Here is a 19,017-nt window from a genome sequence, read left to right on the forward strand (position 1 = left end):
GGTGGGTGACAGCGAGTGGGGTGGGTGAGAGAGAGGGTGACAGTGGGGAGGGGGGGAAGAGAGTGGTATTCTTCTCAAGTATTCCTCTCAATTCATGTTAGCAAACTTTGATGAGCTTGAACTAGTTCCTTTCTAGAAGCCTATTGCACTGGGCTACAATTCTGATGTCTTTAACAGTGAAGCTTTCGGGCTCTTAGCCTACAAGGGTTTGTCAGATATTTGGTGCACTAGCTAAGTACATATCAGATGACATTATTCATTGAAAGTAATACTGCTTGGTGGTATACACATATATATGATCTCTGTTTTCAGGCTCTTAGCCTACAAGGGGTTGTCAGGTATCTAGTGCATCAGTTTAAGGGCATCAGCTAAACATGTATACAGAAGACATGTACATCATGTATATCAGATGACATAACTCATTGAATTTAATACTGCTTGCATCCGCATGGACACTTTTTTTTCATTTGTTTTAACACTGGTAGGATTTTGCTGTGAAGGAGTCGGGAAGTACCATAGTCCCACTTTGTGGTGACTATAAGAATCGGCCTGTAGAAGGGATAAGTGACCCTGAAATGTTGCCCCCTGCATCTCACCGCACCCATTTCCTTCCCTGTTAGGGATTTCTTTATCATATCCCTCACTTTTTAGTGATGTCACATTTCCCCCTTCCCTCACCATCCCTCCCCTTCCTGTTAATTGTATGTGATTTGCATTTTTTTGCACACTGTCAATTCATGTTCTTCACTTTTGCTCATTAATACATATCAGCATTTCAAGAATCATTGATCCTTTTGTATTCATTCGCAGTGCAGGGAAAACTTTTGGTGTTCTATATGTCCTTAGGAGAGATTAGGGGTCTCTTCATTGTTCCCCAGCACCCACCACGTACTTATATCCCTAATATATTTAATACATTAGGTAGTGCGGCCTATACAACATACTTTCTGTTCGTGAGAAAGGGTAGTTGGGTGAGAGAGGGAGGGTGAGACAGGGGGAGTGGGTGAGATTGAGGGGGAAGAGAAGGAGAGGGTGTATGGGTGAGAGACAGTGTATGGATGAGAGAGGGTGGATGGGTGAAATAAAGGGGGAAGAGAAAGAAGGGAATGTGAGAGAAAGAGAGGGGGTGAGGGAAATGGGAGAATTATAGGGGGATCAGAGAGGTAGAGAGTAGAGTGAGAGTGGTAGAGAGGGACTGAGAGAGAGAGGGGTCAGAGGGAGGGAGGTGAGCGGGGAAGGAATATTGATGGGGAGAAAGAGGGTGTAGATGAAGGTTGTGGCTGAGAGAGAGGGGGGGTGGTTGGTGAGAGAGAGTAGGGGGTGAGAGTGAGAGGGGTGAGTGAGGGAGAGGGGTTGAGAGGTATGGGTGTGGGTGAGAAATAATGCCAAAGTATTATCTAGTGGCATTATTGTAATATTAGGGATAGAGTTATCATTTGCTTAAACATATATTTATAGCCTATTGCATGAGTGCTTGATTATGTGTAATACTTAACATTTGATGTGCTGTAATCTAATGTACTGTAGATGCAACATGGTCATAAGTTCAAACACACAACAGAGCACACCGCTCACTCAATTAATTTTGATAAATATGTAATCATTTTTACACAAATGGGTGCTACCTATGTACTATGATAGGTGAATCTAAACACATGAATGAAAGACTGAAAAGAACAGTCTGCCATTCACAGAAAGTACATTTGTGGTGCACACCACACTAATTTTTATTATTTTATAGTGAATAAATTCTAGTGAAACAAACAGTGAATAAGTGAAAAAGTATAAAAACTCATTAAAATCTAACACATGGTACCTAGATCAATAATTATTGCTGCCTTTTGTAAATCGCCATTAATCATCACACTGATAAACACAATTTAGCATTATTTGTCCATTGAAAATTAATATAGTCATGTACTACTAAAGTTATCTGTAGTGTGATGTCTGATGGCCTTATACTGATTGTATTGTCAGCATATAAGAATCATCTTGCTGTCTGATTCCTGTAATGCCCCAGACACCAAAATATCCCAAAGCAGCATTTGTAATAGTCCAAAATTCCAATATCAAATTAGCCACACTGATTGACACATCCTAGATTAACAGGTTAATGACAGTGATGGAGTCCCTAGTATAGCTAAACTCAAATATGAAAAAGCTGCTTGCTAGAAGCAGCGCAGTTCCAACATCACTGCCAAGATTTACTTTGGACTCACTCACTCTAATGACAATGATGTAAAAATAACCAGTAACCTGTAATGACCTGCAAAGTAACCACATATTGTCTCAGGTATAGGCAGCCTCACTGAGAATGCGAGCTCATACATTGATAAAGTCCTACGGCCCTTTGTAGCCAGTTTACCTCTTACATCAAGGACACCAAGGACATCCTCAATAAATTATAGGGTGTATTTATTATGGAAGATACTCTTTTGGTGAGCCTTGATGTGGAGGGCCTCTATACGAATATACAGCACAAATCAGGTTTGGAAGCAGTATCACACTTCTTATCCACAAGAGGTCAGTTGCATGGAACTCACAATACTTTTGTTTTGCGCCTACTAGAGTTCGTACTTACGAATAACTATTTCCTATTTAACAACAAGTACTACCACCAGATACAGGGTACGGCAATGGGGACGAAATGTGCGCCCTCATATGCCAACCTGTATCTGGGGTGGTGGGAATCGGAAATAGTCTTCTCTGAACTTTTGGAAGAATACACGAGCCACGTGGAATTATGGACAAGATACATCGATGATGTGTTCTTGCTCTGGCGTGGCTCTGTGGACAAGCTCAGAGAGTTTATTCAGCTTCTGAATACAAACACTCTAAACCTCAAGCTTACTCTGGATTTCAATCTTAATAGCATTTGCTTTTTAGATATCAGGGTTTCCAGAGGAACCAATGGCGAACTAAGCACCACCAATTACAGAAAACCCACATCCACGAATAGCCTACTTCAGGCTGGGAGCCACCATCCTAGGGCGCTAGTGAAAGGTATACTAGTAGGCCAATTCCTGCGGTTAAAACGTAACTGCAGTGACAGTGGAGAATTTGAAAAACAGGCAATACTGATGACTAACAGATTCATTGACCATGGGTACAGTAAAAAGGTGGTCAGGAGGGCATACAAAAGAGCCAAATTTACACCTCGGACTGACCTCTTGAAACAAAAAACACCACAGACTGAGAAGAAAATTATACGCTTTATTGGTGGGTATAACAGCCAATGGCACCAGGCCAGGAGTATATTCCAACGTCACTGGCATATACTGACATCAGACCCAGACATTCAAGGGCAGTGTGCTGCTATCCGTCGATGGTGAGCCGCAGGCAAGGAACCTTCAGGATTCCCTAGTACATAGCCACTACACCGATCCCCAGGTGAGTACCTGGCTCACACCAAAACCACTTGGTACTTATACTTGTCAAAGATGCAAAGCCTGTAAAAATATTATGGTGACCAAGTCATTCTCTAACCATGATGATACGAAAACATATGATATACGCAAGTTTATCAACTGTGTTAGCGTAGGGGGTCATCTACCTGGGGATTTGTGTGTGTGGCAAGAAGTATGTGGGGAAAACCAGGAGAGAATTCAAATAAAGGGTTCTTGAACACCTGGGCACCATCAGGAATAAAACGGACACCCCTGTATCTAGGCATATGAATATATGCCAGAATGGGAACACTGACTCCATTAAATTTGTTGGCATTGACAAATACTCACCTGGCATTAGGAAAGGAAATTGGGACACAGACCTTTTGAAAAAAGAAGGAAGGTGGATATATACCTGGGGACACTGACAACCTAGAGGACTAAACGAGGGGTTTATGTTCTCACCTTTTATTTGATATCCCACTACTTTCTCTGGTATTTCTGAACAAATAAGAACATGTTTATTCACCATCCTTTGTGAGTCCGTCTACATCCCCTGCTAGCCCAGTCCCTGGATTAGGTTAGTACCCAAGGATCACTGTCATTACTACTACTACTATTATTATTATTATTATTATTAATAATCATTGATCATACCAAGGGTGGATATATACCTACACCTATTAATTGTTAACACTACATTGCTATCTACCATTACTCTCCTACACTCCACTAGGGACATTAAATAGGTCCCCAATGCCTGCACAAACATAAACTATTATAGTATCAGCCTTCACTCTGGCATTTCTATTGATACTGCAGGCACTGTCAATTACAATCTGTGAGGGATACACGCCCCCCGATCTTCAATCAGCCGTGCAGTCAGGGATTCTCTGATGTCACGCAAAGGGGGCGGAACTGAGTTAATGGGACGGGAATCTCTTGAATGCTTGGGGTATAAAGGTACTCACAGAACCGGTGGGTCCCTCCCCCTCCTACCTGCCTTGAGGAAGCGTTGTCACGCGAAACGCGATCGTCGGCACTAAGGGGCACGCGCATGACTCAGACACCTACACGTGAGTCAGCTGGCAGCATTGCCTCCCAGCATTTGCAGCGTGTTTTCTTATGCAGTGGCTCCTATAATGGATTGTCCAAGGGAGCCTTCTAACCAGTAGGTTGTTACTCTATCTGTCTACATTTACAAGATAGATGCACATTAGTGTACTCTACTTATGATCTTATCTTTACCTACCCTCATTAGCACTGACCCTTTATTGATCAGCTCTGACTAACAGAGCAGGTGTTGGGTCAGTGCCGTTTACCCTGGTTACCCCTATGAACCATGCTACAGTATACATTGTATTAAGTTCAAAGGTATAATTTAGATGTGGTGGTCACAGGCATACCACACATTGAGCTATGCCTGTTGTGTTATTAGTGTAGCTTAAGTAGGTATCAGTGCCTTACTTGCCTAACATTTTTGGCTGGGGAATACATTAACCCCTACATACCCAGTTTTGAATATACCTAAGATATATTATCTTTTTAGGTACCTGGGTCTAACTACTTTACCCTGACACACCATTACACCGCACAATTACTGACCCTACCTCCAGTAAGATTTATCTAGCTACTGTGGAGTCGCAGTGCCTCAATCACTGTTCTTGGCTATCGGCAGACCAAGCTAGGGTCTTTTTGTGTGGTTACTATATATATATATTTTTTTTCCATATATTATATATTCAGGATATGTGCACTGAAACCTACCTAAACAGTTGAGTCCTACACCCCTGGTTATTCACACAGGTGTTTGTATTTTACTCACCTTTTTGATTGCAGGACACTCCTTTTTGAGTGTTTCTGCCATCCGCATTATCGATCCAGAACTTTTTATCACAGGTTCAGACCCTAGGATCACAGCATTTAATACTCGTTTTAATCCCCAATATTTTATTTAGTGATTTATTAAAGTTGTTTTAAATCCTCCATACCTCACCCATTTGATGTACTAGAGTGCCCAAACTAGGTTTCTTTTCTCTATTTGTTGTTCAAAGTTGTAGCACAGCAGAATATGTCACAGGCTTTCGAAATTTAGCAATAATGACATTAGCAATAATGACATCATAGTACTAAACTGTATATTAATATATCTCAACAAATTCTGATATAGCAACTCATGATGCAAGAACATTTGTACATCCACATTGTGCCTGCTTGGTGGGGGCCATGAAATAATTAAGCAAGCAAAGCTCTTATAAAGTTAGAATATACACTTCCATTTGACTAAACCATATTTCTAACCCCAGCAACAATTTGAGTAAAAGTAGATTATACTACTTTTGTAATAGTTCAAGTATTTCACTCAATTCATGTTAGCAGACTTTGCTGAGTTTGGACTACTTCCTTTCTGGAATCATATTGCATTGGGCTACAATTCTGATATCTTTAACAGTAAAGCAGATATAAAAATAACTGTATTGAATAATAACTTTATTTCATATTGCATTTTTCTACCTACAGTATGGGACTGAAAGAGCTTCACAATTACAGTATAGTGTGCGTTATGCAACACAGCACATAGAGTTGTTACAGACACAGACCCTGCCCAGATGAGTTTACAATCTCTGTTTTTGGTGCCTGGGGCTCAGGCAGATACAGTAAATTGCCTTTCCCAAGGTCACAAGGAGCTGACACTAAAGTTTGGACAGGCTAGCCTGATTCAAACTCAGTGTCATTGTTTAGAGTCAGTGTCATTACACACTGAGCTGCTCCTTCAGCAGATTACAGGAGTCAGAGAAGAACACCAACCCTATGCTGTATTTGTCAGTCTTCCAGTCACAATTCATATTTAGTTCAGGGTTTCATGCAATGTTTGTGAACCTGCATAAGTGTAACAAACAGAACAAAGTTCAAAACACACCGTATTTATTCATTCATGAACCTTGTATACCCATCTGCTAATTGATGTGAATTAGTCAGTTACCCTGAAACTTATCACAGTCCATATGAAGGTGGAATGTGGATAGCCATCAGTTATTTTGAGCTCTAATGCACTTTCTTGAGGCAGTACTGTTTATTTATTGATAAATATTGTGGGTAGATATTCTTGCACCCACTCATTGTTCTAATTGGAGAGATTAGGTTGTTGTTGGAATAAAAAAAGGGACAATAAAGATTTGCTTTAGCAGTGGGTGGGCTATTCAAAATTGGAACACGAGTGCCTTATCTGGTTCCATGGATCTGTAACTTCACACGTAGAAACAAATCCTGAGATTCTTAAGAATTAAAAAAAAAATAGCTCTACAGGTAAATGATTCATATCTTTGGACGTTGGTGCCTGAGGAAACTTGGTTTACTATGGCCAATAACAATTACACAGAAAATGACCATATTTGGTCAACCTAGTCAGCACATTTTCAGGATTGTGATATGTTAGATCACTACAGTGAAAAAATACTCTACCTCCATATATCATAGCTTTAGAGTTTTTTGCTCTAGCATCTTGATTATATCCTCCAGGAAGTCTGTATCATATCACCCCTTCATAAATGAGCAATCAGCGCTGATCACCTTTTTTTGTATTTTTTTTAAACTTGTTTTAAAAGATCTCTTACCCTTTACAACTCTGTTTTTATTTTTAAACTCTGCTGTTCTGTTCGCTAGATATAAGAATTTTAAGTGCTGTCTAAATGTTCTAGGCACGAGATTAAGACAAAAATTATGATTTTTAATGAAAAAAAAAGACGTAAAAGACAAACAAAATACAAACAAACATGCTTTAGGACTAGATACTTGCATTGTATGAGTACAACTCATAGAGGCTTCTGTAGGGTAATGATGCTTTAATTTTTTTGTGCAAATCATTGTGTAATTGGTAATGAGACATGCCCATCAGTTATGTCACTAATAATAAAGATTAAAAAGAGTTGGTTAAATATACAAAAATGGTGTTCTTCACTGGTCATTTTCTTTTAACTAGAATAAGCCCTGTTTACTCACATTGCTGCCATACAGCAGGTGTCTACATTTCTTATCCATTTAACTACTTTAGGATCAATACTAATGTTTGCATTCAGTTTCATATCGGTTGTTAGCAGCCTCATCACAATTTCTGTTCTTGTAAAGTGGCACTAAATTAGTCTAGAACATACCTGGTTCTAAAGTGGCAAACCACTTTATGAGCTTGAGAAATCAAGTTAAACATTATAGTTGTATCTTTTTTTAGTATGGGGTTCATGTTTCTGTTCTGTTAAACTTCTGCTCTGGTAATATATGAGACATAAAGAAAATAAGTATTCTATTGTATAATGTATATTTAAGAATCAAAACGAGCAACATGCAGTATATCTAATATAAAGGCTTTAAAGCTGCTATCCATACAGATCAGTTGCAGAGTAAAGTAATGTATGAACAAAAGTATGTTCTGGTTTTTACTTGTTAACTTTTTTTTTACCTGCACAATTTCAAATATGCTGTGAAGCTGTGTCTGCATCACTAAAGCCTGGAAGCAATGTCAGTCCTGAAAATGTATTTTATAGGAAAGTTTTAGAAAAATATTTCTTGCTTCAGGCATTTCAAGCTTATTATGCCTGTAAACTGATCTCCATACACCAATGCAGACCAAGCCCAGAGTATATAATAGAGGTAGATCCAACCTCCAGGTTCAAAGGGGATCTGTCTCCTTCACTCTTTTTTCTGTTTCTACATCATTTCATTTATTTTAACGAAGCACAATGAGTCAGTTTAAGCAGTTTAGTGCTAGTTCTTCCATCACTCCAGGCAAGAACAGGTCTGGCTTTAGCTCAGCCTCTGTGTCCAGAAGTGGTGGTGGTGGTGGTGGTGGCGGTGGTGGTGGTTTTGGACGTGCTGCTGGTGGAGCTGGTGGCTTTGGTAGCAGAAGTCTCTATAGTTTAGGAGGTAACAAGCGCATTTCTATCAGTGCTGGAACTGTTCAAAGTGGATTTGGAGGTGGAGCGGGAGGGTTTGGTGGAGGGGTAGGTAGTGGTGGTGGTTTTGGTGGTGGTGGTGGTTTTGGTGGTGGTGGTGGTGGTGGTTTTGGTGGTGGTGGTGGTGGAGGTGGTTTTGGTGGTGGTGGTGGTGGAGGTGGTTTTGGTGGTGGTGGAGGGGGTTTTGGTGGAGGTTCTGGCTTTGCCACCTGCCCACCAGGTGGTATTCACGAAGTTACAATCAACCAAAGTCTTTTGGCACCACTAAACTTGGAGATTGACCCATCTATACAGAAGATTCGAGTGGAGGAAAGAGAACAGATCAAAACTCTAAACAATAAATTTGCTTCTTTTATCGACAAGGTAAGGTTCTTAATTGATACTTTAAAATATATACCTTAAAGTTCACCATTCACATTTTTATATCAACAACCAAATGAAGTGATATATATTCTTCTTCTGATATCAGAACCATTTGTGTTGTATTTGTTTAAGTTATACATTTCACTCTGCAGTAGATTAGTTCATATAAACAATCTTTCTGATTACTACATTAGTTAAATAATACAGTTAAATACGAATGTGTATCATTAATTAAGCCTATAATCTAACAAGCAGAGATAATTGGGGTTATTCATTACAGTTTATTGGGGCATTATCACACAGAAACTCCCATTACCTTCAATAGGAGTAATTGACAGAATAGCCCCCGATGACTTAGTTATCCATAGGCATCTATCATTATTTGTTAGAGAAGCAAGGAATCACCTGGTTTATTTTCTGCACTCTGTCATTTTAGAAAATCAGAAATTAGAGCTCATAGGTTTTAACTTATGTTCATAATAATATAACATTATTAGAAATATCTGACAGTGGATACAGTCTCAGAGCCATAGTAAATGTTAACAGACAATTTACATCTATATTGAATAGTTTCCAGTCTAAAGTTTATTACCTGAGAACACAGCCTGTTACAGTATATCACTGGCCCACAGTCACAAGGAGGTACTCCCATTTAAAGCCAAGATCTTGTCCCTAATAATCACTGTGATTTAATTTTTTTATACATTCTTTTGTATACTTGATGATAGGTTCGGTTCCTTGAGCAACAAAATAAGGTACTGGAGACAAAATGGAGTCTCTTGCAAGAACAAGGAGGCCAAGTAAAAGGTTCTCAAAGAAACAACATTGAGCCTCTTTTTGAGGCATATATGGGCAGCCTCAGGAGGCAATTGGATGCTCTGCAAAATGATAAATTTAGGCTTGATGGAGAACTAAGAAGCATGCAAGACTTGGTTGATGATTTTAAAAACAAGTAAGTAATGTTCATGATATGATTAATACTGTATGTTAAGTCTTAGATAACATATACATATATAACATGGGAGTATTTGAAAGGGGCAGCACTGTACATTATTATATTGATACAAATTTGTAATGGGCCTTGTTTCTTTGCTCCCCAATATAGATATGAAGATGAAATTAATAAGCGAACATCAGCAGAGAATGACTTTGTTGTGCTCAAGAAGGTCAGATATTACAAAATGTCCATGTGAAGCCCTACATCTGACATTATTTTATTTGCTACCATAGTTGATCTGGCCCTCATTTTGATCATGTATTGTTTTCTGAAAAAATAAGGAAAATTGAATTCCAGCTTCTCCGAGTGGAAATGCAAAGGTTGATAACTAGTGAAAACAGCATTAGTGGAATCTTTCTTTCACTCAAAGTTTCACACAAATTCTGATAAAGTATAGTGTCAGCCTATAGAATGGTTTATATTACAATGCTATAAAATATGGTCTAAATTTAAACACTGTCTACTTTCATAACCTTGAGATCCACCAGTCAGTGGTAGCCTGGTAGGCAGGTAACTGGTACCCAAGTTTATGGTAAGGATGCTCTGTTGGTACCCCTGCTGGACTGAAACTCCAGTGCACGAAAGAGAAATAAAGAGAGAGAAAATAGGGAAATAAAAAGGCATAGAAGAAACTGAAAGTGGCATTACATGTGAAAGAAATGGCTTGAAAAACAGAGAGGAAAAGAGAGAAACTGAGAGAGAGCCTCAAGTATATGAGAACAAGGAAGATAAGGGACCAAGGGAGTAAAAGGGGCGAAGGGAAATTATGGCAGCAAACGTGTCAAGAGAAAAGAGGGTGGGGCTGCAAGAAAGAGGAAGGAACAAGAGAAGGAAGATATGCAGCACTGTCGAGGGGAAAGAGATTGGAAGTGGGTAACAGATGTAAATTTTGTAAAAGATAAATAAGTGACACACAAGACAGAAATAATACAATAATAATACAGAAAAGGGGCATAATGCAGAGTGAGGGGAAAAACAAGAGAGAATGGGGATGAGTGGAAAAGGGAGGGGCACAAAGAAATGGAAGTCATCATTTATTGAAAAAGAGAATGGATATTCAAAAACAATGGATTTGAAACTCTTTAATACCAAGGGGCATCCTAAGACATTAAAGGAATGTGATTTAGCATTTTTTAATAGTATTGTGTCTTAATGCTTTTAGTTATTGAGATATAAGAACAGAGAAATGTAAGAGTTGCTACTCATTGAAGCATAGTGAGTTACAATTATACTGAATAATTAATAACAAACAATTAACATTAGTCATTTATTTTGATATTATAAACCAGAATTACCATTTTAAAAACAGCCCACATCTTATGCCATATACTGTACTCCACAATTGCAATAGTAGAGATACCAAGGTACTGGCTACATGTACAGTACAGTGTACTGTGGATCATGAAGCAAAACAAGTCATTGTCCCAGGTCAATTATTTGCAAAAACATCTGAACTACATCTCATTAGCCTATGTTGCATTATCTTCTAACATAATGTTATTCCTATTTTGGCATTAGTTCGAATAGTGCTTTTGCTGAAGTGGAGAGAGAGAGGAGAGGGAAATAAGGACGGGAAATTATGCTATGCTATTTAAATGATGTCTTACTGTGAAGTTAACCTATGCAGACACTGCAAAAGCCTTATTTCAGTGACTTGATTAAGTTTTACCTACACTTCGCGTTACTCCTAAGTAATGTAACATTAAGTCCCCGCATTAACTTTAACAGATTTTAGTGGATGTCTAATGTGATGATAACACCTAATTTTCATATAATCTGCATGCCATCACTAACGGCCATTTAGTTCATGTATTACTCTTGAAGAGAGAAAATATGGCTAAACATTATGTTATTATGCTCTGAAGTTACACCGTTAGTGTCAGCATGAGGTTAAGATAAGTGAATGAAGGCACCACGTTAAGTGATTTAACAGAGGATTGTGGATCTGGGCCCTAGACTGTACAATGGGCAATAAAATGTGAAGAATGCATGGAGTCATCTTTAAAAGCACTGCTGTTCCAGGAGCAAAAAACTCAATGCACAGCAATGCTAATGAAGCAGAAACATTCCCCTTTCAATACCATATTTCAATCTTTTATTTATTAATATGCTAATGCTTTATATATATATATATTTTTAGGATGTTGATGCTGCCTATATGAACAAGGTGGAACTGGAAGCCAAGGTGGATGCCTTGACTGATGAAATCAACTTCCTGAGGACCCTCTATGAAACAGTAATATGTGTTTTTATTCCCTTGCATTGTATTGTGTTGCAAGTATTGTGTTGACTCTAGGCAATTGTGTTTAATAATACTTAGAGCAGAGACAAGAGAACCCTAAATATAAAAAAAAAGGCATTTTAATGGGGTCTAATGCTTAATACAACAGATTGTTAAATAGGAAAACGCTATATACTTTATACCACATTGTGGGATGAGCGAGTATACCTAATACAACAAAAAATCATAACACAAAACAATTAAATATGGGAAAAACTTTGAAAAAAAATGTTGGTAATACCATCAATTTCTGAGTTTTGTCAGGAAATTGTCCTAGTGTTCTCAAACTTCAGATAAAAACGGTAATGTCTGGAAAATTTAATTCCCAAACTGTTGTGTCATATTATACGAGCCTACAAATAAGCTTATTTTCCACTGACAGTCGAGTCCTGGCAAAGATGTTGTCCAGTAAGGCAGCTATTGTCTGTCATAATGATCAAACACTGTCTTTAAGTCAAATAAAAAATGAAAATACTTAATACCACTTAAATGCACACATTATAGCAACTTCAAAAGAAATACGTTTAATATCATCTCAAATACAGTACTGCAAAACACTTCCATGCAGCGACAAATCTCATTTGCAAAAAACAGTTGGAAAGTTGAAAATCAAAACACAACACACAAAGCTCATTATTTTAAAGGAGGAAGTAATATATGAATAGTTGTACTGACATTGTGGATATTATGGAAAACCAAACAAAAACTTATTGCGCAGTGAATAATTATCACTTCCACCGAGACATCAAAGTAAATGTAAAGGTACTTGTTTGTGTACAGTGTTGTTCGTTACCGTGGTTACCAATCTATTTTCATTGACAATATTTCATTTCTCTGAAACAGTTCAAGAAAATTTTGTTTGAAAATGTAGTACAAGTTGCGAAACAATACATGTCATGTTTTGTTTCAAGAATATGGTCAATGAGACTTTTATCAAACAAATATTTAGTCCAAGATGGGGGCTACACTGATGTTGTTGAAACTTCTGGCAGATCTAAGTTTGCATGTCAGAAAGGTACCCTCAAAATTGTCATCAGAATCAGTCAAAGGCCTGTTTGGCCTGTGGAGTGAGAACACGGAAACAAAAAAACACACAATAAAAACACACACCTAAAGTGTCCGCAAAGACAAGATGATGTCTTCACTTCGCACGCTCATCCAATTATGGAGGCTCACTGGGCCTTGTACTTTTTATGTTCTGTATTTTCTATGTTTCTATTGGTGTCTAAACAAATCAATATAAACTTAAACTGAGCCATATGATAATTCCAATGCCCTAATAGTTTGGAAGTTCTGTCTGAAAATTATAAAAGCAGTGTATAGTCAAAACATACCAATCTCTAATGTAGGGTATAATGGCCCAGACAATTACTGACTAAAGTTGTGTGTGTGTTTCAGGAAATGTCTCAGTTGCAGGCTCAGATCTCAGACACCTCTGTAATTCTATCCATGGACAATAACCGAGCTCTGGACCTGGACAGTATAATTGCTGAGGTGAAGGCTCAGTATGAGGATATTGCTAAGAAAAGTCGATTAGAAGCTGAGGCCGCTTACCAATACAAGGTAAGGGAAATATGTGAAGGACACAAAAGGATGTTAGTTTACAACAGCTGGATGTGCATAGATTAAACTGATTAAAAGAAGTACTGGTATATAAAAGTATATATAAAGTATAGACTTAAACACTTTTCATCTTTCTAATGTATTCTTGCGGTTTAAATTAACTCAATAGATATAGTTATTGTACAGTATATTCTAAAATGATCTTGTGGATTCTTTCCCTGCATATCAGTTTAAAGAGTTGGAGTCATCTGCTGGCCAACAAGGTGATGTTTTGCGCAACACCAAGAGCGAGATATCAGAGCTGAACCGCAAAATCCAGAGGCTGCGAGCCGAAATTGAAAATGTGAAAAAACAGGTAGGAAACTTATTGTGGTTTTACAAAACATTTTAGGTTGCACAAAAGAGATGGTGGGATGACTTGATGCTCCGGAAGGTGTCTTATGGCAGCAGAGTGCACTGCATAGTAAATATGGACTTTTATCCATGCCAGATGAAGTTAATTAAAATATGTATGTAAGTGGATAAGCAATTTGACATAAATCTGGCATATATTCATTGTGACAAAATTAAGTTGGTGAGATAGGCTAACGTTATGGCTATGTGGTTGTAAACTTTTGTACTGGAGTCTGAAGCAGAGCGACAGTACCTAAGGCTACGGCCCCGGTAACTCAGCTGCAACGCGCGCCCGCGAGATTGGCGGCGCGCGCAGCCGATTACCTGGTCTGCAGGGAGCTGCACGAAGAGAGACCGGGGGGGGGCGTGGCAGAGGAGTGATGGGGGCGCGGCCATGACGTCACCCGGCAGGTTCGCCCTCATTGGCTGAACCGCCGGGGGCGTGCTGTATCACTCGACGCGAGTCCTGCTTTCAATTCTAGTGAGAGCAGGACTAGCTCTCGCGCGAGTGCTGCGGCCCTCCCTCGCAGCGGGCCCGGCGCCATTGCGGGGAGGGCTCTCATGCGCGTAGCGTCCGCCACAGCGGACGCTGTAGTAGGCAGCGGGGGCAAAGCCTAAGATGCAGTAAGAGACAGATCCAACTCTTCAAACTCTGGAGCGAGAAGATTTTTTAATATATCACATGCCATTGTATCCAATATAATAATAACTTGTATCATCTTTTTAATATATTACAAGATGTTGCTCAAGTGTCCAGATAGTCATGAACAACCCATGGTTAGCTGGCAACTTGGGGCTACAAATTGGCTAATATATATATCTGCCATTGCTGCCTTCTCCCTTGCATACCAAAGAGTATTAATGCCTTAATAATCTCTTTGGCAAAGAAAGAGTTAAATCCCCCTCCGCACAGGGGGCCTAATAACCATCTCACTGTAAGATTGGCTTACGCCCCTATTAGCCAAAGGTGGCTAATAGGGCTGTAGGTCATAGTACAAATACAAAAAACACATGCCAGAAAAACAATATAAAAAATTAATTTAAATATATATAAATTGGTCATTTACTCCTTGAGTGCCAGTGAGGCTGCCAAGGCCCTCTCTTGAAAAGCCTAAGTAGACTCATTAGCACAAAGGGGTTAATGATAACAACACCCACTTACCCCATTCACTTTGAGGTCATCCAATGACATCAAGCTCAATGAGCCCCACTAACTAATCATTGTGATAATCCAAAGAGCCAATGCCCAACCATAAAAAAGCCACAATAATAATCCAAATGTTAAAAAGTAATCCGATTGTCGCCACTTAATGGGCCAAAGAAAAGAAAAAAACGACAAAAAAAGTGAATCATAAAATAAAACCTGATGATGATGAGGCCTTACCCAATTGCCTGAAATAAATCCAATGCCACCTGCATCCTACAATTACCGATCCTCATAATTTATTGAATCCTATGGTTGCCTCTTGAATGTAACGTAATCCTCTCAGTGTTTTTTTTATTTTTGAAAACTTTCTTGATCTTCATTCTCCGTAAACGGAGGACCCTCCTCAATTTTCTCTCTCTGCTATCTTCTGCAGTGTTATGCAAGGGTATACCCTTGCATAATACTGCTGTTAACTGAAGAGAGGGATCATTGAAGAAGGGCATCCATATATGAAGAATGAAGATCAAGAAGAAAAATGTAAAAAAGAAGAAATGAATTGAGCAAATTATTTTACAATTTGGAGAAGACTGGGGGCATCAATCAAAATTGGATGTAGGCTATCATTTTTTACATACTGTAGTGCCGATGATTATTCTAACAAAAACCAGTGGCAATCGCCAAAAAGACCCAGGCACATGATGGGTACATGCTGGGTCGTGTTTAAGGCAAGTTTAAGGCATTTCTGCATTGACTAATGGCCCATCAGATTAACAGCGGAGGTCCCTGGCAGTCCCATTAAAACTGAATGGGACTGCCACGAACCCTTGCTGTGTTAATCTGATGGGTCATTAGTCAATGCAGAAATGCCTTAAACTAGCCGGGTTACACCCAGCATGTACCCAGCATGTAACCGGGCTAGTTTAAGGCATGTCTTAGAATACTCGTTGTCTCGTGTGTAGCTTTTTTTGGACCATTTTCTTTTCTCTGGCCTGTCAATTGGCAAAAATTGGATAACTTTTTTTAAAAATTGGATTTTTTGTGTGTTTTTTTTTTAACATTGGGCATAGACCATGTGGATTATCCCAATGGATTTTTTTCAGGGATTCACTGAGACTGAAGTCTTTGGTGGATAGGGTAAATTATTTACATTGCCTAGTAGGGTTGTAAATCATTGTTATAGTGGGTGAGGGGGTTAGGTGTTTACGTAGAGGAAGGGGATAGGGGGGGATGGTAAGATCAACTGGGGGGAGGTGGCACAGGTGGGGGTAACCCTTTGATTTCAATATAGTATGTCCAATTTATATATTCTAATTTTGTGACAATTTATTTCATGAACTTATATAATCATGTCTTGTTATGCTTACACCTTTGCAAAACCTTGTTTCTGGGTCTAGATGCACGAAATAGCAGATTTAGGTATGACTTAATCAACATTATGTTATTTCTTGGCAGTAAGCATAATGGAGTTCAGTTTGCATAAGAAACCTTCAAGAGCCATAGGGGACTTCCTGATGTGAAAAGGTGTCTTGTAGCATAGCACAGCTCAGTAGATATAGTACTACAGTATCTAGTGCTTGTTAGAAATCTGAATCGCAATCAAGCACAAAAGGAAATAATATATGATGCAACTACAGATAATCTTTGTTTCTTTATTACGCAGAGTGCTAAATTGCAGACAGCCATTGCTGAAGCTGAAGAACGTGGGGAGCTTGCCCTGACAGATGCCCGTTCTAAACTGGCTGAGCTGGAGGATGCTCTGCAGAGAGCAAAACAGGACTTAAATCGCCAGCTCCGTGATTATCAGGAGCTGATGAATGTGAAGCTGGCCCTGGATATTGAAATTGCCACATACAGGAAACTGCTGGAAGGAGAGGAGTTCAGGTAGGTGTTTCCAATGTAATTGTAATAAGAATACAGATATAGCCTGACTTACCCTCCCAGGAGCTGCAAGAAATAATACATTTCTCCTGGGACACGTTTTTGTGGGCACTAGGCACACACAGCAACTGTATTTTTAACTACAGATAGCTTTTTGCCAGAAGTTAAAGAAGCTACATTGGTACAGACAAAGCTCAAAGTTAAAAAAATTGTTCCAAAAGAGAATGCAGTGGAAATATGTTAAAATTTGCTGTGTTTGATGCTCTGATTGGATAAAAAAAGTATTTGCAACTCAGACAAACCTGCAAAGAATATATAAAGTGTATATATACAGTATATCTGAAAAACTAAATGAAGAGGCCTAATTAGTAACATGCTCCATTTAATTTCAACTGTATGAAAAAAGAAACAAAATATGCTCATTCAATTCCTCTTCTTTGCTGTACGTCAGCTGTTGATACTGAGTTCTTTCTGAAAATATACATTTATTAAATTGTTGTTACAGAAGACAAATATTGTTTGAAAGAGAGCATTGGTGAAGTAATATATCAAGTGCGTGAACTATTACCCATTTATTTATGTTGATTTTTAAAATGTTCTACTGTTTTCTTTCCTTTGGTCAGGTTGTCTGGAGAAGGAGTTGGTAATGTCAGCATTTGTAAGTATTATTTCTCATTCGCCTATTTCAAAGCAGCAGTGCCACTTACTCATCTACATTTAGGCTATTGACCAAATAGATAGGCCCCTTGAAAATAATTATGAACTTGGCACATTGACTGCCTTTTATTGGCTGATTGGATGGAATAACAACTCAGCACACCCTGCAGAGTGACCACTTTTGCAGGGTTAGAATGCTGTTACCTACTCAGTTACCTGCATGAGTAGGCGGCATTGCTTCTTTTAATGAAAGATTAATTAGATAATGTTTTATCTGAGTTTAACTATTTTGTTTTCTTTATTTCACAGCTGTCGTCAGCTCTGGAGGATTAAGCAGCATTGGAGGTGGTGGTGGAGGAGGAGGAGGAGGAGGAGGAGGAGGTTATGGCTATGGGTCTTCTGGCGGAATAGGATTTGGGAGTGGTGGGGGTGGGGGCGGTGGCGGTGGCTTTGGAGGCGGAAGTGGAGTCAGTTATAGTGGAGGAGGTGGTGGATTCAGCTCTTCAAGTTCCAGAGGATTTGGTTCATCGGGCGGCAGCACGATGAAATTTGTATCCAGCCAGTCAAGTTATAGGAGCTAAGTTTGAGAACCTAAGCAAAGTCAGTGCATGCATAATATCCCAATGTTCACAACCTGCTTATAAAGATACTGAGCTTTAACATTTCTGTCAAAATATTCTGTATTGCTGATCTTATCCTTGTATTCACTAAATACTCTAGGTGGGGCTTTTTTGAAAATGCTATGTGACCTTAGTGCTTTCTTTGCACCGTTTTGCTGCTCAAGTATCATTTAGAATGAAGCTGCACAGGTTCAATTAGTCTGTACGGTGCTGGAGCAGAATGTATTGCTAACCATCAGCCCTAAAAGAGGTAAAAAAATTACTTTTTTTTTTACAGTATACATATATTACCAGAGGTCACAACTTGCCTAATTGAATAAATCAGAGTAATTATATAACCCGCATAAATCCGAGATTTGGTCCCATGGTATAAAACTTCTTAACTCACCACCAAAGTTGTTTAGTCTGGGACTTTTAAGAAGTTCACAGTTTTTACAGAGATGTGTGTCTAATAACCACTTTGTATTTTGTAACACAAATAAAGTGAATTCTGGTCCAATAAACTTTTGTTGACCCCCAGTCCATTATCTCTTTACTGTCAATGGGGCCTGCAATTCACTGCCAAGCAACCAGGATTGACTGAAACTGTGTTATTTTGAAAACATACCGTATGGATTGTAATTAATTTGATTAGGCAATTCTTGTGACAACAGGTCTGTGATAATCGCTTGGAAATAATGACATAGTAGTGCTAACATCTTATGTCATTTCTGTATCATTATCTTCTGCTCTTCTATTCTATTCTTGACAAGTTCTACTTCTGTCAAATAAACAGCAGTAGTGGTA

General features: G+C 38.8%; 1 protein-coding gene across 1 annotated transcript; it reads left to right on the forward strand.

The window, feature by feature from the left end:
• The first annotated feature begins 8,038 nt into the window (after positions 1-8,038).
• LOC142490062 (keratin, type II cytoskeletal 6A-like) lies at positions 8,039-19,017 on the forward strand. Its single transcript, XM_075591855.1, has 9 exons — positions 8,039-8,695; positions 9,424-9,647; positions 9,801-9,861; positions 11,833-11,928; positions 13,372-13,536; positions 13,766-13,891; positions 16,737-16,957; positions 17,578-17,612; positions 17,921-19,017. The coding sequence occupies exons 1-9, from the start codon at positions 8,120-8,122 to the stop codon at positions 18,190-18,192; spliced, it is 1,776 nt and encodes a 591-aa protein (XP_075447970.1). The 5' UTR covers positions 8,039-8,119; the 3' UTR covers positions 18,193-19,017.

The sequence above is a fragment of the Ascaphus truei genome, chromosome 3, assembly GCF_040206685.1.
Source record: "Ascaphus truei isolate aAscTru1 chromosome 3, aAscTru1.hap1, whole genome shotgun sequence".
NCBI classification, from domain to species: Eukaryota; Metazoa; Chordata; class Amphibia; order Anura; family Ascaphidae; genus Ascaphus; species Ascaphus truei.